At 41.6% G+C, this 23,780-nt stretch overlaps 1 protein-coding gene across 1 annotated transcript in view; it reads left to right on the forward strand.

Annotated features, from left to right (window-relative positions):
• Positions 1 to 23,780, forward strand: part of CPM (carboxypeptidase M) — a 75,578-nt gene that overhangs the window by 41,524 nt on the left and 10,274 nt on the right. Inside the window, exons 3-7 of the mRNA XM_069584685.1 lie at positions 3,761 to 3,858; positions 9,858 to 10,030; positions 11,616 to 11,800; positions 12,489 to 12,656; positions 17,777 to 17,929. Of these exons, the coding sequence (XP_069440786.1) occupies positions 3,761 to 3,858; positions 9,858 to 10,030; positions 11,616 to 11,800; positions 12,489 to 12,656; positions 17,777 to 17,929 (777 nt within the window). The remainder of the gene's footprint in view (positions 1 to 3,760; positions 3,859 to 9,857; positions 10,031 to 11,615; positions 11,801 to 12,488; positions 12,657 to 17,776; positions 17,930 to 23,780) is intronic.

Raw genomic sequence — 23,780 nt, forward strand, 5'->3', positions numbered from 1 at the left:
GGTTCAAGATGGGGAACACGTGTATACCCGTGGCGGATTCATGTTGATGTATGGCAAACAGCCATTTTAAAAGGTGTAGTCAAAGTATATTTGTTAATATAGAAACATGTTCATGATTGTGTGTAAAAAGAGATGATTTTACCCCCCAAATCTATCTGGACATTCACTGCCTCAATCTGAGCAGCTTCCAAACTCTAATGGGCCTCAGAATTACCAAAGGAGCCTGTTAAGTGCAGGTTGGGGGTCCTCCCCCTAGAGTGTGATTTAGGAGATGGGGCTCAGGGATTGGCGCTTTTCCAACGATCCAGTGATTCTAGTAGGGGAATAACACTCCTTCAGTTTCTCCCTGTTGACACTGTACGTTGTTTTTCAAGCTTCTCCTCCTACTCTCTCCTGAACCTAGAGTCTTCTGTTTCCTTGCCTTGTGGATCTTTGTGAAGCCTTTTGAATGGTAACACTTTTCTGGTCCTACAAGCAAACCCAGTTAGGTGCCCAATTGGGCACCATGTCACATCCCTGGGCTTGGAGTCAAGCCCGGAGAGGGTTCCTGGTCATAGAATCTGACAATTTTGGAATCCAGGTTTTCTTTACTTTGTAGTGGAGAGAAAGTGGCTGAGCATTTCAGAGCTCTTGAGCACACCTGGTGCTCAAGAGTTCAAAGTCAAAGTAGGTGCTCAAAGTTCAAAGCAGGAACTTGGAGGGATAAAGGCAGCCTGTCCAACCTTGATAGAAAAAAAAAATCTTGTTTAAATTAGCCTCACTTGGCAATCAAGCTGTGAAAAGTCAATAGTCTGTCCTTTGTGCATTTACTCTAGTCTAAGTCAGAGATAACCAGTGTTTATTGGAGAGGCTGGTTAAAAACTTTCAAGAGGCTTAGCTTTCCAAAAGCATTGGGTGAATATCTTCAGGTTTATGGGTTGGTTTTCATCCTCGGGCTTGGTGCCATGGAGGGTTATTCAAGGTAAGTTTCTCATTTTGCTGTTCACTTAGGAGCCATTCATGCTAAAACTGAGATTGAGTTACTACCAATATTTCTTCATTTAGATTTTATTGGTTTGATTTCGCTACTTCCTTGAACCAAATTATACACACACACACGCATGTATTTTTTTGGCTGTGCTGGGTCTTGTTACTGCATGTGGTTTTCTCTAGTCGCAGTGTGTGGGTTTCTCATCGCCCTGGCTTCTCTTGTTGCGGAGCACCAGCTCTAGGGTGAGTGGCCTTCAGTAATTTTTGGCACACAGATTCTAGGGTGCAGGCTTAGTAGTTGCGGTGCTATGTGCTTAGTTGCTCTACAGTATGTAGAATCTTCCCAAACCAGGGATCAAACCAGTGTTCTCTGCATTGCAAGGCAGATTCTTAACCTCTGGACCACTGGGGAAGCCCTCAAATAATATTGAATACCTATGTCAAGGCAGGTTTTTCTTGTCTTACGCTATCCTTCATATTACAGGTCGGCTTTGCAAATGCAGAGTTAGAAAACAATTGAGGAACATTATGGCAAGGTGATGGGCTTCCCTGGTGGTTTAGTGGTAAAGAACCTGCCTGCCAATGCAGGAGACATGGTTTGATCCCTGGGTTGGAAAGATTCCTTAGAGAAGGAAATTGCAACCCACTCCAGTATTCTTGCCTGGGAAATCCCATGGACAGAGGAGCCCAATGGGGTATAGGCCATGGGGTAGCAAAAAAGTCAGACACAACTTAGCAGCTGTAAACAACAACAATGTCAAGATGATGCTGAATTTTTTTCCTTGCTTGTGAGGGGGCCAGACCATATTCTATACAGATCTGTGGTTATTCTAGCCTTGAAAGCATTAATAGCTACAGAAAAGAATCCCCCAAAAGGAAACCTAAAGAGCCAAGTTTAGTAGAAAAAAGCTCTTATTTGCTTCACATGAAAAATGGTAACATGCTAAATTTGAAGCCCTAGGTAATCTGATAATTGGTAATATGGGGGAATCAAAGATTCTGGTTAATAAAGTGGTTCTGGTGGGAAACCACCAAATGGATTGTACTGATACTTGTCCACATGGCTAACTTGGAGTCACTGTTCAGAACCCTGGTCAGAAGTCAGCTCTAAAACCCTATGTCTGTAAAGTTTTATGTGATCCCACTCGGAAAATTTCTTTATTCTACAGTCACACAAGTACCGTATACACACTCTGTGATCATATATGTCACAGTCCAGTGTAATGATGTTCTTGCATGCTGTTCTTCTCTAGATCAGAGACTCACTGGGTGTAGAGAGTATAACTATCTGTAGGGTTAAATGCCTGAATATAATAGTACTAAATAAATGGGTGTGAATGAATGACCTGAGTAGTCGGCACTGAACAAGTGGCATCAGTCAGATAAGCTGCCCTTTGGGGATGTTTTTTGACAATCTCTGCAATTACTAAATTCAAAGCATTACCCTGTCAAGATGAATTGTCCTACAATTGTTATAATAAATTAAGAATTAATGGTAGAAAAGACAAGTCCACTATCTGCTTCTCCCTGAGTTCTTTATGGCAAGAGAGTATTCCCCCAATTATGAGATCCCCAGATTAAAGGAACTACACTAGAAATTCTGCAGAAACGGGCTCCACATTAGCCCACAGGCTGCTGTTAAATTCCTTTCCTGGCTTCTTGAATTCCACAGAAGGTTTAGCTATTACAGATGTGTGAACTTTGTATCTAGGTGCTAGATATCAAATATACATTTCCCCAATCTCTAGTTTTAAAGTGTATTTTAAAAAATGTGATTTTAGAATCGAAAGAAACCTCTTCATTTTGCTGATTAGGACACCAAGCTTCTTGAGTGACAGGCTGTTTTCATTAGTGTTAAGAGCTCTAGAATTGAGTCATTTAGGCCAGAATTCAGGTCTTAGTTCTGGGGCTCAAATCACAGCCTCTTCCTAGCTGTGTGATCTTAAGCAGTTTATTTAATATTTTTTGAATGTCAGTGTTTTCATTTTGTAAAGTCTGGTTAAAAATCTATCTTACTGGCTTGGGACAAGGGATTGCCTGAGTTAATATAAACCAAAGATGCAACGGTAACATCTGCCCAGAGCGAATCTTCAATGATGTTTAGTCTCTGTCCAAATCTCACCATCCCTGGCAGAGTTAGGACTTACAAGTTTTCCTTGAGGCATTGTCAGCATTGTTTGTGGTTCCCAGCTTATATGACAGGACTCCGTGCTCATCATGGACACTCACTGCTGAGAGCCTTTGTTACATGATTGTTTGAATACAACAAGACTCAGGATTTACTGTAAAAACAGTCTCCCTTCTGAGTTTCATGTTTTCTTGCTGTTGGTTTTTTCATGTTCCTTGCACTGAGAGTTATGGCTCCCTCCCAGTCAACTATCAATTATCATTTCTGTGTTATTGTGTGAATTAGCAAGATCACTTCTATAAGGCACCAGGAACTCAGAGCACACTTTTTGGAAAAATAATTTTGGAAAAATCAGATCTATGTAACCTACTAAGTCTACTAAACATTTTGGAAGAATAAGATCTATGTAACCTACTAAGCCTTCAATTTTTAAGTCACATTCTAGAATACAAAGTTAAATATTTCTGCTGATTGAAAAGATTTTGGCTGGCAGCAAACTAAAAGCATTCCAGGCACGGAGGTGTTAGTTGCATGAACTGAGCTGGTCATGAAACAGTCATCAGGTGGGAGAAGTAGCATCATTGTTCACTATTCTCGTTCTACCAGAGTTCAGTCATCATTTCAAAAGGCTACTCATTTTTCTGTACTTTCTCCCCCGTAAAGGCAGAAACCTGTGGGTTCTCGTCGTGGGACGCTCTCCAAGGGAACACAGGATTGGGATTCCGGAATTCAAGTACGTGGCAAATATGCATGGAGATGAGGTATGTATGTGGTTGAACATGTATCTGACGTGTCACCAAAGGACCTCCCCTTGGGTCTCTTGCACTCTGTGTAAATGCAGAGGAAACAGCCGACACTGTAGCAAAGAATCTGGAAGGGTCTTCCTGTAAGGCCTTCTGAGAGGACTGAAGGAGCCATGACCCAAAATCCATCACAGCCGTTTGGTTGTTTACCCAGTGCCCTGTGCAGGTAACCGGAGCTTGTTTTTTGTTTGGGGACTGGAAGAATGACAGCTGTCCAAGTCCCTGAACGCCTCCTGGGTTGGTTTTCCCCACCTCCTGCTCAGCATCAAGGTGACCCAGCAGAAGAGTGATATATTTGAACTAAGAAGGTCCCAACTGGCTATCCAGCCTCCTACTAGTTGGCTTTTTAATGCTTTTGTCACTTTCTCTTAATCCAAAACTTAGCATTTTTGACACTTTAGACCATCAAGCTTAGGGCTCTGTCATCCCCACCTTTCCACAAACCCTTAAATTCCATCATAACATCTTGCTCTTTTCCAGCTTATCAGAGATCGACTCTATTTTGTTTCATTTATGTTATTTATCTTATAATTTGCAAAATACCCTTTTACGACTCCTGGCTGCCCAGCCATTCTAGCCAGGCATTTGAAGATGTTCCGAAAAATTTCTCACCTTACTTCCTCAGAGTATGTTTTTGTATGTATACTGTTATATATATGTTTAGTATATACTTTTGTATATGTATTTTATGTACAATAAAATATATTTTAATATATATTTATACATACTTTTCGATATATATTTTAGTATATACTTCCTCAGCTCTCATATTTTTAAGAATGTGACAGCTGCAGGATTTCCTGTTTCCCAGGACCCTACACAACTGGGCAATCCAGTGGAAGGGAAAGACAGTCTCCAGTCTTGACAGTAAAGAAAATTGACATATGATCTGTGTCACACCTTATCAAACACACTTAACTTTAGATGCATAATCCTGTAAGTACCACCTGCTGACTTGTTACAACACTTCCAGATCTGCAATAGTGTGGCAGCATCCACTACTCAAATGCTGCGCTTCCTGTTCCGACTCAAGCCTCCCCAAACCCAGGCTTTATAGGAACAGGCTCCACCCTGCGTGACACACGCACAATTCTGCCTTTCCTGTCCAGACATGCTGCTCAACCTGTCCTGACCAGTGAGGGGACTTCTTGTCACTGGAGCTCAAATGCAAACGTTTGAGAAAGTGGCTTGGCTTGTCTTTGAATTTGATTTATGGGTGGGTGGAAGTTACTTTTTTGAGCATAATAGGCTGTGCTCAAAAAGGCTTGATATTGCTGGGAGTCTGAGCAAAGTTGTTTTTAATAAAACAACTATTCATGATAGATAGCAGCCCAGACTTCCTTTCCCTTTTGCTATCTGGTCAATTGATCGGGTCCCATGGAACCCATTTTTAATAAGAGACATGTGGCTCTCAAATGACTCCAGTAGCTTATTTATTGAATTCCTAGCATTTCAAAAGGTTGCAGTCTGCTGCTCAGAATTTAACCCTCTCAACTGAAACTTCCAAAAAAAAGCAAGAGTCCTTCCTCTTGTTCACCCCTGAATTTGCTTGTGCTTTCCCAAATTTCTGACATCTTGCTCTCCAGGTAGTTAATGTATCCCATCAAAGCAGGTCTCACTCATTTACCTTGATTCTTTGACGACTGCCAAGGACTGAGATTATACAGGGAGGAATGTCAGTGTGTTTTGGGTGTGGAGACCTGAAGTCCTGTCACCCTCTGTGTGTCCCAGCTGTTAACAGTGTCTGACAGCTTTGGGGGGCCACTGAGAAACTTGTTATCCTGAATTTAGATCTTGTGTATTCCACCCTCCTGGTGCCACCAGGAGCTGGGGAAAGGGATGGCTTAACCCAGGAGCAGAAGGGTCACTTGGATTAGCTCGGTCTAACCAGCTCCTTCATCCTTCTTCTCTTAGAACTTTTGGGATTAAAGAGCATTTTCAAGGCCCACTATTAAAAACAGCGTATATAACATTTGTGGGCAGTGGTTCTTAAACTTCTTTGGGTGGATTCCTTGCTATTCTGGCACACTAGCTTTGAATGCTGTCCTCAAGGTGCATGGATCTTCTAGGAGTTTGTGGACCTCAACACTCAGTCTTACACAATACACTACCCAGTTATGGATTGTTGCTTCAACATTTTTTTGCAATTGTTCTTATAAGTGCTGGAACACTCATTTTCACCTATCTAGCAAGTTCCAACTTGACTGAATTGAAGTAAAACTGATAGAGATTTATTTTCTGCCTTCTGAGTTCTTGCCATCTTTTTCTAAAAACTTAATTTTACCTTGGAGTATAATTGATTAATAATGTGTTACTTTCAGGTGTACAGCAAAGTGATTTACTTATACTTGTATTTTTTCAAAGCCTTTTCCCATTTACGTTGTTACATAGTATTGAGCAGAGTTCCCTGTGCTATACAATGGGTCCTCGTTGGTTATCTGTTTTACATATAGTGCTGTGTGTATGTTAATCCCAAACTCCCTAACTATCCTTCCCCGCTCTCCACCACATTCCTCCCTGCTAGCCATAAATTCGTTCTCTGTGGGTCTGTTTCTGTTTTGTAAATAATTGTATCATGTTTTTAAAGATTCCTTTTATAAACAATATTATACAATATTCCTCTTTCTCAGTCTGGCTTACTTCACTCACTATGACAATCTGTAGGTCCATCCTGGGGTATTGCCCTCTTAATGACCAGATGAATTATCAGAGAAACACTCCAGAAGCCAGTGTGCTTACCCAGCCTTTCAGGCTCTTCATTAGGGATTCTCCACACTCTCCCAAAAGGAAGCGAAAGCTAAATGAAAGGCTGGATAAGTCCATGGAAACACTTTTGACCACATTAAAAAAAAAATTTAGTCTCTCTAAGGTCTCATGTTCAAAGACTTAATTTTAAATGAAGGGAGGCCTATACATAAAACATGAATGAGTATTTGAGACATTTATATTAAGGTTGAGAAGAATTAATTTGAATAATATGTGACATAAATTTGCTTTTACAGAGACAAGAAAATATGGTCCAAGAAAACAAAAGGACTTTGTTTAACTCTCTCCGAAATTGTATCAGTTTACCTCACAAGTTTTAAGATTATCTGACTCTTAATCAGTTCTTTATCATACCTCCAAGATTTTTATTTCACCCTATGCAGTTAAGAATTTGTGGTTTGTTTTGGAATATGGAGGCAAACAGAAGATACCTTGGTCACACATTTGTGTCCTTGAAAGAATCACGATTTTGTTTTTTCAAAAAGAACATAGGTTTTCTTTCACTTAAAAGAAATAGAAAAATAAGTGTAACAACTATTCAAGATACTGTCACTCAGAAATAGCCATCATTATTATTTGCCAGATGCTATTCTACGTATCTCTTTATTTCTGTAGTAATAGAATGAGAGGAATCAAAAGGAAATAAAATGTGTCATATGTATTATCTTTAAGAAGTATGAGATTTAATAACTTTACTTGAGCTTAACAGAACTGAAGTTGATGAAAATGAAAGTGAAAATGACTGGTGAACTTGTTGATTTCTCAAAATAAGAAATTAATTATCTTATTAATAAGATTCTTCTGAATTCAAAAAATTAGGAAAAACTGAAATTATAATGATTTTATATAAATATATATATATTTTAAACTTTGGATAATATCCTATGACCCATTGCTATGAAAAGTGAAAAAATTAGCACTTTGAAAACTCATCTCCCCCTCGTCCCCTAGCCCTCACCCTTGCTGTTAACTATAAACCTTAACTTTTACCTTCTATCCTATACTCACAGCACCACAGTTGCTTAATTTAGTTGTATAGCTTAATCACAGCTTCTTACTCTTTGTTTTCATTTGCTTGTGGGTGGATGAATTTCATTGCCAATTCCTGTCTTGAGTTCAAGCATGCTTGAGAATGTATGATTCAGATAGTTAAGAGGAAATTTACTTTTAGAATCACGTGGGCACTCCAATATGGCTCACTTCATGCTTGACCTGGGACTCAGATGGGCCTCAGGTTTTTCCTGGTACATCCCTCTAAGGGCAGCATCCTGCAGTCTCAAACCAGCATTTAGAAATTTCACTTCCTCCTCCCTTTCCTTGACCCTTTTATCTTCCCTTCCCCTTGCCAGGAAAGCCCCCCTTCCAACCAACCACACATCCACTTGTAGAGCCTTTCACAACTTAAAATTACCATCCCCTCCTCCTCTGGTTTTAGGGAAGGCAGTAAGGAGCTTGCAAATGTGCTTGAGCTTCCAAAACACCGAATTGGAAACCCAGTGTGTGACTCACTTGACTTTTTTAGTTATTAGTTTGTAAGGACCTTTTTCAACCTACAATTTGGACTATAAAAACAAAAATCACAGTAGTGGAAGAAGACAGACATGAGTGGGAGAAAAAACAAATTGAAGTCAGAATGGAATTTATTTCCACTCTAAATTTTATGGCTATGTATAAATATATAATTCACATATTTAAATTTTTCTTAGTTCCATTTTCAATTATTCTGTGTCCATTAGGATACCAGATTCATAAGATGTGATCTCTTTGCTTGCCAGCAAGGGATATAGAGTGCAGCATTGTTCCTTCTTTGTCACAGCCATGAATTGCTACAATGGAGTCATAACTGAAGATTCTTTTGTTGCCCGTGGCCTTCATTAACGCACTGGCAGCACCATCCTTATTTAACACCTGCTGCACTGATTTCCCATATCCTAACCCCTCAGCAACATCTGATCACATGCAAGAGGTAGATATTCCTTACTTAGAAGCAGAATCTTTGAGATCAGGTTTACAGGGGAAAATTAATGTAGGCTAATCAGATCTTTCTGAAGGAGATCAGCCCTGGGATTTCTTTGGAAGGAATGATGCGAAAGCTGAAACTCCAGTACTTTGGCCACCTCATGCGAAGAGTTGACTCATTGGAAAAGACTGTGATGCTGGGAGGGATTGGGGGCAGGAGGAGAAGGGGATGACAGAGGATGAGATGGCTGGATGGCATCACTGACTCATTGGACGTGAGTCTGAGTGAACTCCTGGAGTTGGTGATAAACAGGGAGGCCTGGTGTGCTGCGATTCATGGGGTCACAAAGAGTCGGACTGAGCGACTGAACTGAACTGAATCAGATCTTTACAGAATAAGGCTGAAAATGTGAATTCCTTTTTTTCCCCTAAAACACATGACCATGTTTATTTTCATAGTCATGCTTTTATTTTACTGTATAATTAAAAACATGAAATCTAGCAAAATGCTAATTATACAAAGTTTATCATTTTTAATGTAAGTAAAAAGAAAGCCAATTTATAGAAAATGAAAACTAAATAATAGTATAGATAATATGGAGATATGGCAAAAAGTTGTGAGGATGATGTGCCAACGAAACATGGGACTAGAAATCAGAAGTACAGAGGTATGGCAAAAATTACACAAGTGTGCAAGAGGGGAATTTGAAAATAGAAGAGCTTGGAAATAGGGGAATCTGGAAATCAGAAACCTGTTTAAATTATGAGTATTACCGATTTGGATTTTTCTGTGTTCAAATCTGCGTGTCTGCTGCAGGGGTTCTCCATGTACCATCCACCTAGACACGCACCACAGCTCTCCCGTGTGTCCCATGTGCTCGTGAAGATGCTCAGCTCCCACGCCTGATCTCTAGCTCTGCCTCTCTCCGTCACTCCAGGAAGCAGTTGGAAGACAAGCAAATTGAAAACAAGATAATAAGAAATAACCTTTACTCCACTCCAGTTCATTTTTTAAAAGTAAATTATTAGATACTTAAAAAATTTTTTTAAATATTAAAAAGGTTTTGCAGCATACTAGTGATGGATTGCCATGTACCTGAAGAAACGGTGGTCTGACAACTGGTTTTGGTTTTAAGTATCATCTGTAGTGCTTCTTGTTGGGGAATTTGTTCCTTGGGGACTGTTTCCCTTGTTTTCCTCAAGTAGCCTCTTCTCTGTTTTAACACCTACAGGCTGTAGGGCGGGAACTGCTGCTCCATTTAATTGAATATCTTGTAACCAGAGATGGAAGAGACCCTGAAATCACAAATCTAATCAATAGTACCCGGATACACGTCATGCCCTCAATGAACCCAGATGGATTCGAAGCTGTTGTAAAGCCTGACTGTTTTTACAATGACGGCAGGTAAGAACGGGCCCGTCTATGCAAAAGAAAACAAAACCACAAAAGGCCCCCATCAGACTGGACACCTTGGCCCTGTCAAGAGGAATTAATGAAACATCTCATAGCCGGCGCCATGTCACTGCCGTGCTGGAAACTCTTCAGGGCCACCCATGGCTTTAACTGTGAGAAGAGAAATCCTGAATAAGGCTGGTTTACTCCTGTGCCTGCCCACCCTCCACTGCTCCGGCTTTATTGCTTTTCCCACTTGTCACCCTGCTGCAGCCACTTAGATCCCTCTTCACCCCTGAAACTATAACTACAGGCTTCCTTCTCACCTCTGGCATTCTCAGCCCCCATTGGCCCCACCCTGGCCTGTTTCAACAGCATTTCCTCAAAGCCTCCTTCCCTAGCCTATCGGATGTTAGGTCCTCAGTTATATCACCTGGCCCTTTACCCTCACAGCACAATTTTAATGTCTCGTTTCTCCTTTAATGTCTACCCGAGGGCAGGAGCCCTGCCTATAGTGTTCATCACTAGGAAATCCCAGGGCCTAGTATAGAACCTGACCCCTCAATAGGCAGGCTGATTTATTCAGCTAGCCCAATAACTAACATAAAGAAGAGTGAGTCTTGTAGTATTTCTGATTTAAAGTTTATTGTATTTTAAATGGCCTCAGGGAGTTTGGAATTTCTCAAATGTCTGATAAACACTGATACTTGTGCAATTAAAATTTTGTTTTTACCAAAGATAAATCACCACTGGATTCCCTTCCACTGATAAGTTTTTTTTTAGCATATTTAAACATGGCCAAGTCTTCCCAGGTGGCTCAGTGGTAAAGAATCCATCTGCCAAGCCAGAGACACAAGTTTGGTCCCTGTGTCAGGAAGATTCCCTGGAGAAGGAAATGGCCACCCACTCCAATACTCTTGCCTGGGAAATCCCATGGATAGAGAAGCCTGGCCGGCTACAGTCCATAGGGTCGCAGAGTCTGACGGGACTTAGTGACTAAACAACTATGGCAACAAACCCAATCCACTTTTCAGAAATATATTTGTATAAAATAGCATGTTCCTATTAATTCTGATAACAATTGCTATGGAACAAACTGCCCCCAAATTGAGGAAACAGCCACCTTTTCTGTAAGTTGGGAATTTGGGCAGGGCAGAGCAGGGTCCATCTCCATGCCACGATGACTGGGACCTCAGCGGGGGTCTGTCTGGGACCCTGGGTCTTGAGTTTCAGTTCTGGATCTCACCTGGGTCCCTCATTCCTTCATGTGGCCCCTTGATGTAGCTAGCAGTGAGGTCTCAGGGTTCCAAATGGGAGTGTTCCCAGAGCAAAAGCCCCAAAACACAAAGCACTTATCCAACCTCTGCTTACATCCGAATCACTCCTGTCCCACTGGCAAGAACAAGTCACACTGGAGGCAACAACATAGTGCGTGAATACCAAGTGCAATTCGTTGGAGGCTGACAAGGCAACCATCCACCATCTCCGTATTCATATCTGGAAAAACAGCTGGAGCCCAGAGCAAAGGTCTACACTCTACAGGAATTTGCTCCCTCATAAACCAATAGTAAACCCTTAAAACTTCTTTCTTTTAAAGGGATAATAGTAACCTCTATGACCTGAATAGAAATTTCCCTGATGCTTTTGAGCTTAATAATGTAACGAGGCAGCCTGAGACCGTGGCAATCATGAAGTGGCTGACTACAGAGACCTTTGTCCTCTCTGCAAACCTCCATGGTGGTGCCCTGGTGGCCAGTTACCCATTTGATAATGGTGTTCCAGGTAAGCACACAGGGGCCCTGCTCTTGCTCTCTAAATCCAGAGTGAGACTGCAAACTTTCCACCTCTGAACGGGGACACACTCTTTCTCTCCCTACTTAATTTTTCTGGCAGGGTTGGAAAAAGCCTCATTCTCTCAACTCTGAGCTATCCTTCCTACAATTTATAAACAGTAGATGGGCAAGGTGTCTGAACTGACAACCAAAAATGGGATTACTTGACATTCATCAGTGAAATAGTAAAACTGTAATTTATATTAGCACACAAGAGACAACATGACTGAAAAAAAAAAAAAACTAATCCCATGAATAATAATTCCTGACTCCCCTTAAAACTGTAGGATAAGGTATGTACCAAGGAGCTAAAATATTCTAGTGGCTTCATTTAATCCCTACAGTACCTAAGGAAAGTTTACTGATCTCCTGGAATCAACAAGAATGACTAAGAAGGTATTTAACTTTTAAGCTAATTGAGGAGGAGCTTGGACATGTACATGGTTATTTTGTGCGATATCCCTTTTGTTATGTCCATCAGAAACTGGGAATAAGAGTAGAGAGACATTCCTGGAAGTGGGTAGAGGATCTCTCTAGGAAATGAGAGCCTTTGTGTGGAATTTGATGATGCAGGGGCTAATGTACTGTATACTTCCTCCACATCAACTAAAAGGTCTTGGTCTGTCTTCCATGTACAGCCACTGGAACATTATACTCTCGGAGCTTAACCCCTGATGATGATGTTTTTCAGTATCTTGCAAATACCTATGCTTCAAGGAATCCTGACATGAAAAGGAATTCATGTAGAATTAAAACAGGGTTTTCTAATGGAATTGTAAATGGATACTCCTGGTATCCACTGAAAGGTGAGTTTCTCTTCATTCTGCTACTCTAGTTGTCTTTACCTAGAGGTGCCAGCTGGCCTTTGTTGACCCCAGTAGTTGGAGAAGTTAGTCAGGCACAGTGCAGTACCTTTAGTCATGTCTCTGTCAGCTAATAGCACAGAGCCAGGAGGGGGACGACCATTTGAGATATGCTCAGACATGTTCCCTACTGCCAAAGTTGCCTGAGTTCAGACGCTTGTTTAGCAGTCACTGTGGAGCTGGGAACTGTGCCAAGAAAGATGAACAGAACACAGATATTAAGCCCAAGTTTAACAGAGAAGAGCAACATTTAAGTTAATTATGATGGCAGTATCATATGAATAAGAACAGAGATTTAGAAAAGGCACAGTGTACCACAGGGGTGGAAAGCCAAATCACAGCAGGAAGTAGTGAAGGCCTTGGAGAAATGTCATTCTTATGTCTCACCCAGTGGGGACAGTTGCTGCTTGTGTGTTAGTCACCCAGTCGTGTTCAACTCTTTGCAACCCATGGACTGTAGCCCACCAGGCTCCTCTATCCATGGAATTATCCTGGCAAGAACACTGGAGTGGGTTGCCATTTCCTTCTCCAGGGGATCTTCATGACCCAGGGATCAAACCCGCTTCTCTTAAGTCTCCTGCAATGGCAGGCAGGTTCTTTACCATCTGAGCCACCAGGGGAGCGGGGTGTTGCTACTTACATCCAGGTAGTCACTGCCATGCAGCAGTAGGGGGCAGTACTGCCAGATCTTCCAGGTTGTGAAGCAAGATGGATGTTTCCAGGAAGTCTCCTGATTTTTCAAGCCACTTTGCAGACTGAACAGAAGAGCCCTCTAGTCTTGCTCCCTTGGAACAGGATAGCCAGGCGAGGGAGGAAGTGAGGAGTTTGCCATATAGGGAACATGGCAGAGGGGATGTTCTTGTCAGAAGGAAGAATATCAGCAGAAGCCCAAGGGTGTCATAGTCCTATTCTGGAAACTCGAGAGAATAGGAGGGATGGAGGACGGAAGGGTGAGAGGGGAGACAGTGGGCAGGGAACAGGTTTCCACCACCTCGGTGAAAAGTGCCCCCTTTCAGACTGCTCAGCAGGTCCGGGCAGCAGCAGGCGCAGCCTGCATTTCCACACTCGGGCCACTTCCTCACTTGTCAGCGTAGATGCACAGGCAGGTAATCTTGCACAAGCTGGGACTTTTATATCTGGGCAGGTTTCTGCCAGCTTTCCAGGCAACGTAAATAAGCCTAGACCATGACTGGAAGGCGGCAGGCCCAGCCAGATGCCACAGTGCCCCAAACTTCTCTCCCATGTCTGAGAGACAGGCAGCCTAGTCTCCGCTGACCACTCCACACAGGGGGAAAAGACCCTCCTGCCCAGGGCCAGCTCTGTCCTTCAGTGTGCTATGTGACTCCCCAAGACAGATCCAGATGCGTGGGAGATTGACTAGGAACCTGGTTTTGCTGCTGTGAGTAGTTCCCAAGTGTGCCTTTGCTGGCCAGGCCTGTCTGGCTTATCCAGAGCAGCCCACACTCTCCGCAGCTGGCGTTCTCTATCCGGTGTGCTTTCCACACCTGTTTTGCCATTTACGTTCTTTCTACCTGAGACAGTCATCCAGTCAAAGGCTTTTGTTTTGTTTCATTTCTTTCTTCCTTTTTTTCCTCTTCTATTTCTTGGTGAAAATAAGCTTAGAAATACAAGACTTGCAAGTAAAGGAAAAGGAAGAAAAGAGTAATTCTCCCTGGCTAAAACTGGGACCTATGTGCGTGCGTGCTAAGTTGCTTCAAAGTGTCCGACTCTTTGCAACCCTATGGACTGCAGGCTCCTCTGTCCATGGGATTCTCCAGGAGAGAATACTGGAGTAAGTTGCCATTTCCTTCTCCAGGGACCTACATAAGTATTACTTAATAGTTATGTAATATTTTGACCATTTTCTGAGCATAAATATTTACTTCATGACTTCCCAAATACTCTGATGGACTTGAAAAAACTTATTTCACTAGGCAAATATCAAGTATAACTAATTAAAATCTGGCAGAGACTAATTCATCCAAAGATACCATACTTCGTCAAATCTAAGATGCCAGTGATTGTAAAATATGTCCCACCAATAAAGAAAAAAGTTTCCAGCTGAACTAATAACACAATGATGCTTTTCAGCCATCAAATTTAAGATGCTTTCCAATTCAGAGATTTTAAAATAGAAGTTTTGCATCTTAAAAAATATAAAATATGAGTATAACCATTTGAAAATAGGGTGTTGAGAGGTAAGAACTAGAAAGTGAGCATGGACAGTGGTAATCCCAGAAGCAGCAGGGGCCTGGGTCTTCCCCTGCTCCCCAAGAATCCACATGGCACCATGTCTCTCATCCACAGACGTAGTGTGGTATGATGGATAAGAGCACAGGGCGTCTAGGAATGTGGCATGTGCTCTGGTTTCAGCCATTCACTGGCAAGAATCCCTGGGTACATGACCTACCATTTGTAATTAAGTTTCTCACCTGTAAAATATGGGTGATAATTACTGTGAGGGTTAGAGCTGACAGCGAAGTTCTTCAAACAGTACCTAGCAATAGCAAACACTAAGTAAACATTGGCTATTATTCCTCCAAATTCATGTACTTCAGTCGCTCAGTCATGTCTCTTTGCGACCCCGTGGACTGCAGCACACCAGGCTTCCCTGTCCATCAGCAACTCCTGGAGCTTGCTCAAACTCATGTCCATCAAGTCAGTGATGCCATCCAACCACCTCATCTTCTGTTGTCCCCTTCTCCTCCTACTTTCAATCTTTCCCAGCATCGAGGTCTTTTCAAATGAGTCAGTTCTTCGCATCAGGTGGCCAAAGTATTAGAGTTTCAGCATCAGTCCTTTCAATGAATATTCAGGACTGATTTCCTTTAGAATTGACTGGTTTGATCTTGCAGTTCAAGGGACTCTCAAGAGTCTTCTCCAACACCACAGTTCAAAAGCATCAATTCTTTGGTGCTCAGCTTTCTTTATGGTCCAACTCTCACATTCATACATCACTACTGGAAAAACCATAGCTTTGACTAGACAGGCCTTTGTGGGCAAAGTAATGTCTCTGCTTTTTAATATGCTGTCTAGGTTGGGCATGGCTTTTCTTTCAAGGAGCAAGCGTCTTTTAATTTCATGGCTGCAGTCACCATCCGTAGGGATTTGGGAGCCCCCAAAAATAAAGCCTCTCACTGTTTCCATTGTTTCCCTTTCTATTTGCCATGATGTGATGGGACCAGATGTTATGATCTTAGTTTTCTGAATGTTGAGTTTTAAGCCAACTTATTCACTCTCCTCTTTTCACTTTCATCAATAGGCTATTTAGTTCTTCTTTGCTTTCTGCCAAAAGGGTGGTGTCATCTGTGTATCCAAGGTTATTGATATTTCTTCCAGCAACCTTGATTCCAGCTTGTGCTTCATGCAGCCTGGCATTTTGCATGATGTACTCGGCATATAAGTTAAATAAGCAGGGTGACAATATATAGCCTTGACATACTCCTTCCCCAATTTGGAACAAGTTTGCTGTTCCATGTCCAATTTAACTGTTACTTCTTGACCTGCATACAGACTTCTCAGGAGGCGGGTCAGGTGGTCTGGTATTCCTATCTCCTTCAGAATTTTCCACAATTTGCTGGGATCCATATAGTCAAAGGCTTTGGCGTAGTCAGTAAAGCAAAAGTAGATATTTTTCTGGAACTCCCTTGCTTTTTCAATGATCCACCAGATGTTGGTTCCTCTGCCTTTTCTAAATCCAGCTTGAACATCTGAAAGTTCACAGTTCACATACTGTTGAAGCCTGGCTTAGAGAATTTTAAACATTACTTTGCTAGCCTGTGAGATGAGTGCAGTTGTGCAGTCATGAATTCCTTATTGCCAAATTCAGAGTTAAATTGAAGAAAGTAGAGAAAACCGCTAGAACATTCAGATATGACCTAAATCAAATCCCTTACATTATACAGTGAAAGTGACAAATAGACTCACAGGATTAGATCTGATAGAGTGCCTGAAGAACTATGGAAAGAGGTTCATAACATTGTATAGGAGGTAGGAATCAAGACCATCCCCAAGAAAAAGAAATGCAAAAAGGCAAAATGGTTGTCTGAGGAGGCCTTACAAATAGCTGAGAAAGAGAAGTGAAAGGCAGAGGAGAAAAGGAAAGATATACCCATTTGAATGCAGAGTTCCAAAGAGATAAGAAACCCTTCCTCAGCATTCAGAGCAAAGAGAGGAAAACAATAGAATTGGAAAAACTAGAGATCTCTTCAAGAAAATTAGAGATACTAAGGGAATATTTCATGCAAAGATGAGCACAATAAAGGACAGAAATGGTTTGGACCTAACAGAAGAGGTGGCAAGAATACACAGAAGTATACAAAAAAGATCTTTACGACCCAGATAATCATGATGGTGTGATCACTCACCTAGAGCCAGACATCCTGGAATGCGAAGTTAAGCGGGCCTTAGGAAGCCTTATACGAACAAAGCTAGTGGAGGTGATGGAATTCCAGCTGAGCTATTTCAAATCCTAAAAGACGATGCTGTGAAAGTGCTGCACTCAATATGCCAGCAAATTTGGAAAACTCAGCAGTGGCCACAGGACCAGAAAAGGTCAGTTTTCATCCCAATCCCAAAGAAAGGCAATGCCAAAGAATGTTCAGACTACCACACAATTGTACTCATCTCACACGCTAGCATATACTTATTTTTACAGAATAAATGTGTTTATGAAAGGCTTGTAGAAATATTTTAAAAGAAATATCACTCTAGTTTCTCTCTGTTTAAAATGTAATTTAGGAAAGAAATGTAATATGAAGAATTTTGTAGTTGTGATTTTTAAAAAGGACCCTTCCCTTACTCCTCAGTTAATCTGGATGCATAGATGAACATCAGTCAGCTCTGATTCAGTTACCCATATGGGAGTATTTAGGATTGCTTGGTCATGTCTAGATAATAAAATGTCAAGCTGCAATTGTACATGCCAATATGTCAAATTCATCTTTTCCTGTTTACATGTCCTGTCATTGCAACTGTCTAATTCACCTGTCTCCAAGATATGTGATACTTGACTTCACTCCAACTTCATACTTTTTAAAAGACTTAAATATGTTTGTGTTTAGGTGGAATGCAAGATTATAACTACATCTGGGCCCAGTGTTTTGAAATTACGTTGGAGCTGTCATGCTGTAAATACCCTCGCAAGGAGAAGCTTCCAAGCTTCTGGAAGGATAACAAAGATTCGCTGATTGAATATATAAAACAGGTGCACATAGGTTTGTAAGATTTTATTATTAATTCCTATTAACATAAAATATAGCATCTGGCAAAACCTTTGGGTTGAGAAAATGCAAGCCCCTATTTCTGTTTTCTGGGTCCAGCCTCATTTTTAGCACCAAAACTAACGGTTCAGAATTCTCTCTGCATGAGCATCTGCAGCATATGAAAAATGCAGCACCCATCAGCTCATATAAGAGAGAGCATGGTGTGTGTTACTTTAATATGGGGGTGTAAAATCCAGGGTACTTCTAGTTTTACATGTTGAATGACCTGGAAATCTGGCAAAAGATCAATAAAACAGGCTGTAACTCTGTTACATCATCGCCCATTTAGAAAGAAGACAAGTTTGCTTGTCATTTGCCATTCACTACCACAGACCCAGAGAATGTTGGACATGCCATTTTACATTTTTTTCTAGAACTGGGTGGTGACTTAGCACCATTAGCTTCAACCCCTCCCACCTCTCAACTGTGCCAAATGACCAGGCACTGGGAGTCTTTGCAGCCTGTTTTTTTGATGCCTGTCTGACCTTTATGACAGATGAGCGGACGGTGTGTGACAAGGGCAGTCATTCTCAGACATGTGCAACTGACTCACCAGGAGGGTTTGTTAAAACATGGATTGCCAGGCCCATCCTCAGAGTTTCTGATTTAGTGGGTCTGGAATGACTGACATCTTCCCTGGTGATGCGGATGCTGCAGGTCCAGGGACTACTCTTTGAAAACCATTGCATAAGAATAGAACATCGCTTGTGGTGATGGTAGAACCTTGGGCAGGGTGTGGAAGGCTCTTCTGCATTGCCCATGTTATTCTTCTCCATTCAGAACAGTTGGGGGAAGCAAGGCGTCAAGAACTGGAGTAGTGGTTATGAAGCCAAGTGGTGTGTGTGTGTATTGAAGAAGTTTTCATCATGGACCTATTGCATAATTGCAGAATTTCTGGATTTTCTGCATGCTTCACACCAAAGTTTCCCACCTGCTGCAAAGAGATGGTGTAGTTGAAGGGTACAGGGCTGAGTGCAGGGACAATTAGAAGCTTCTCTTGGCCATACATCCCGAATATGGATATTCCTTCCCCCTTTCATACTTGACCCCCAACCTCTTGCCATCCCAAAACACAAGTACAGAAAGATTATGTATTTTTAAAATATTTATTTTTATTTATTTGGCTGCACCAGGTCTTAGTTGTGGCACGCAGGATCTTTAGTTGTGGCATGCGAACTCTTGTGCGCATGTGGGATCTAGGCCCCCTGCATTGGGAGCACAGAGTCTTAGACACTGGACCACCCAGGAAGTTCCCAGAAACATTATTTTTTAGTTGGCAGGACTGCGTCTAACTGGCTGAGACATTAATGGAGTAGGTTGATGGGGGTTATTACAAAATGTAGTATTACCAGCATCTTAGTGTACTTTAACCAGCATCTTAATAATTTTTATTGAGCTTATTATTGGGTCTTTTTCCTTTTTCATTATGTCACCAGACTCTGTTCTGGTGTTTCTCCTTTTGACTTTCTTCACAAGGCACATTTCTACTTTGGCTGTGGCTTCTACCTATACCAATCTTTTAGTGTAAACTCTAAAAATTCCTCCTTTAGAAGAGTAAAACTGGGAATGCAACGGAACACAAAATACACTCTATGAATTTCAGACTAGTTGGAAAGGTTAGGGTACTACTGGGCACTGAGTTAAGGTGGGCTCTGAAATATAATGCTGAAATGATATTGTCAGTGCAGGAGCTTTGTAAACTGTTAGAAAACATACAAATTATGGCCTAAGTGTTATTGTTATTAATTTAAAGCATTTACAAGTCCAATTAACTAGATTTTATAAAGAATATTCATCTCTCTGCGTGTCCCTATAATCAGACGTGCACAGTTCACTTAAACCATATGTGTGAATATATATTAATACATCAGCACTGCCCCCTTGTGGTTTAAGACAGGGCTTTTGTTTTCCTCCCTAGTTTAATAATGAAACTCTATTTCAAAATACTGATACAGCATGGTTACTGTTACCTGATAGAGCGCTTCTCTCCATATTGGTGCCCAGTGGGAAGCCAAAGAGTATGCTTGCAGATAACGGAAACAACCATTTCTTTACCGTTATTGCTCTGGTTTAAGGAAATTATTGAGGTTTGTCAAGGTGCCTCACATTCATTGGTTCAGTTTCACCACTTGCTATGATGCTAAGATCTGAGATCTCCAGGTGGGTCAGAGACTCTGGTGAGTCGTCCTCGTCTGGGAAGGAAAGGCCTCTTACTCTAATGGAAGAACCTGGTCTAGAGCAGGGGCCCCCAGCCTCTCTAGTGCCTGATGATCTGAGGTGGAGCTGGTGTAGTAATAATGGAAATAAAGTGCACAGTAAATGCAATGTGCTTGACTCATACCAAAACCATCCCTCCACCCCTGGTCTGTAGAAAAACTGTCTTCTATGAAACCAGTCTGTGGTGACAAAAGGGTTGAGGCCCACTGGTCTAGAGGGCAGGAGCCTGGGTAAAGCCTAAGCTGTTCTGTTATCTGCCTGTGTGAAACCTCGCAAGTCACTTGCCTCGACTGTTTTTAGTCAACTGATAGCTGGGACAGACAGCATATGCCTTGCCTCACCCCAGCTTATTCTAAGGTTCTGATTGGTCATTCTTTCAATTAAATCTCACCTCCAACCTCAATCTAAACTCAGGCTCTTTGTTGCTGCGTCGTCAAGCTTAAGAGGGTTGACCAGGCTCAGGTTGAGATGAGGGTAAGGCAGACATTAAGGTGAGTCTGAATTCTAGGGACCTGGAATGTCCCAAATGTTCCCTCTCTGGGGAGAAGTAAAGAGGAGCAAGACATGACATTATCTGCTGCTGTCTTCTCCCCTGAACTCCTTAGAGCAGAGCTGAACCCAGAGGTTAGGGGATGGCCGGCCCACGGCACCCAGAAACCTAAGCAACCTGGGCCCGAGAGAATCTGGTATGTGCTGAGTGCCAGAAGCCTGAGAGACACAGATAACACATCTGTCATGGGGTCCAAAGTCAGTGACACCTGTGCTGTGCTCATCAGGTGGGGGCATGGGAATGGACAGTCCCCCGAAAACCACTATCTCAGACTGTGCTCTGGCCAGTTCTTACCCAGAATGTGCTTTTCATCCATGGAGTTTGATACATCCCCAAGGGATGTGCATTTATTTCTCCCCCTCATTTCCAGGTGTGGCCACAAAATTTGTCTCAGATTTCATTCTCCTTTGCCTATTACATGAACGTTTTTTAGAATTTTGCTTTTTGTTCCCCTGATGTCATAGTGCTGACTATTATCTGCAAATCTTTGGATCTACTGGTCCTTTTCCCATTTTCAATTTTAACATATCAAAATAAATCATCTCTTTTAGTAAAACAGTCACTTATAAGTGAAAAGTTTGGTGGTGCCTGGACAGAGTATTGAAAAGACATATAAGATCCAAAGGTAGCTTACATTTGGCTGGTGGTATGGGGTTATCCTCTAACAGAAATTCTGTAGTTACGCATGGTCTGTGTTTGTTCAGTAACAGTGATATTCAGATATTCCCAACTTGAACTACTGTCTCTAGGTTTGGGTAAGGGATATACAGAAATGAATCTTTTAATCTTTAGAGGACATTGAATGAAAGTCAAATTTGAATATGAACACTTTAGCAACTGAATCCAAATTACTCTTTGTTTCCCCATACTTGAGGATAGGCAGACTATAGGTCCCTGGAAATCTTTCTTCAGTTTCACAGATGATATGGGGGGCTGTGTGCGTATCTAAGGTCATCCAAAAGCACTGTTCATAGACTGTCAAAAAATTCAGATCTGTTCTGTTAAAGCGTAGCAACCATTTCCAGCCAAGAAGGAAATGCTAACTTTTTTAAAATCTGAAGTATAATTGATTTACAATGTCTTAATTTCTGCTGTACCGCAAAGTGACTCAGTATTATATATGTATATATAACATATAGTTTTATATATTTTTCATATTCCTTTCTGATTTATCACAGGGTATTATTCATAGTTCCCGGTAGGACCTTGTTGTTTATCCATTTTAGACAGCTTGCATCTGCTAATCCCCAACCCCCAGGACATCTCTCTCCCACCCCCTCCCCCTTGGCAACCACAAGACTGTTCTCTGTGGTCTGTATGTATATACAGCATCTTCTTTATCCATTCATCTGCCAAAGGACATTCATGTCTTGACCTTTGTGAATAGTGCTGTTAACATAGGGATACATGTATCTTTTTGAATTTTAGTTTTGTCTGGATACATGCCTGGGAGTGGGATTGCTGGATTACATAGCAATACTATTTCTTGAAGCATCTGCATACTGTTTGCCATAGAGACTGTACCAACTTACATTCCTACCAACACTGTAGGCAGGTTTCCTTTTCTCCATACCCTCTCCAGCATTTGTTATTTGTAGACTTTTTAATGATGGCCATTCTAACCAGGGTGCTACTGCTAAGTCGCTTCAGTCGTGTCCGACTCTGTGCAACCCCATAGATGGCAGCCCACCAGACTCCCCCGTCCCTGGGATTCTCCAGGCAAGAACACTGGAGTGGGTTGCCATTTCCTTCTCCAATGCATGAAAGTGAAAAGTGAAAGTGAAGTCGCTCAGTCATGTCAGACTCTTAGCGACCCCATGGACAGCAACCTACCAGGCTCCTCCGCCCATGGGATTTTCCAGGCAAGAGTACTGGAGTGGGGTACCATTGCCTTTTCTGTATTGGGTGAGATGATATCTAATTGTAATTTTGATTTGCATTTCTCTAGCAATTAGCAATGTTGAGCATCTTTTTATGCCTGTTGGCCATCTGTATGTCTTCTTTGGAGAATTGTCTAGTTCTGCCCATTTTTCTTATATTTTTGAGTTGTATGAGCTGTTTATATAGGAGGTTTAGTCACTAAGTCATGTCCGACTCTTGTGACCCCATGGACTGTAGCCTGCCAGGCTCCTCTGTCTATGGGATTCTCCAGGCAAGAATACTGGAGTGGGTTGCCATTTCCTTCTCCAGGGTATCTTCCTGACCCAGGAACTGAACCCAGGTCTCCTGCATTTCAGGCAGATTTCTTACCAACTGAGCTACAAGGGAAGCCCCACTATTTATATATTCTGGAGATTAATCCCTTGTCAGTTGGATCATTTGTAAATATTTTCTCCCAGTGGTCTTTTCATTTTGTTTATGATTTCCCTTGCTGCCCAAAAGCTTGTAGTTTGATTAGGTCCCATTTGTTTTTGTTTTTATTTCTACTGCCTTGGGAAACCTAAGAAAACTGCTATGATTTACATCAGAGAATATTTTGCCTATGTTCTCTTCTAGGAGTTTTATAGTGTCATGTTTTATATTTGTCTTTAAGCCATTTTGAGTTTATTTTTGTGTATGGTGTGTGTTCTAACTTCATTAATTTACAGGCAGCTGTCCAGCTTTCCTGACACCACTTGTTAAAGAGACCGTCTTTTCTCCATTGTGTATTTCTTTTGTCTCCTTTGTTGAAGATTGACCACAGGTTGGTGGGTTTATTTCTGGGCTCTCAGTTCTGTTCCATTGATCCATATGTCTGTTTTTGTGCCAGTACCATGCTGTTTTGATTACTGTTTGCTGATTTTTTTTAAGTACCATGGAATTTTTTTCTTGGTATCTTCTGCCTTGCATCCTGAATCTTTTTAAACTTTTTATATTGGAGTATAGCCAATCAACAATGTTGTGATAGTTTCAAACATCCTGAGTCTTATTCTAGCATTATCTTAGATGTCAAAGGATGTACTTTTCTATGAGTTGGGTGTTTTGTGGTGTTTTTTTTTTTTTGGTTTTGAAGAAGATGAAAAATACAAAAGATGCCAACGCACATACTGCCAGTAC

Source organism: Ovis canadensis, chromosome 3, assembly GCF_042477335.2.
Source record: "Ovis canadensis isolate MfBH-ARS-UI-01 breed Bighorn chromosome 3, ARS-UI_OviCan_v2, whole genome shotgun sequence".
Lineage (NCBI taxonomy): Eukaryota > Metazoa > Chordata > Mammalia > Artiodactyla > Bovidae > Ovis > Ovis canadensis.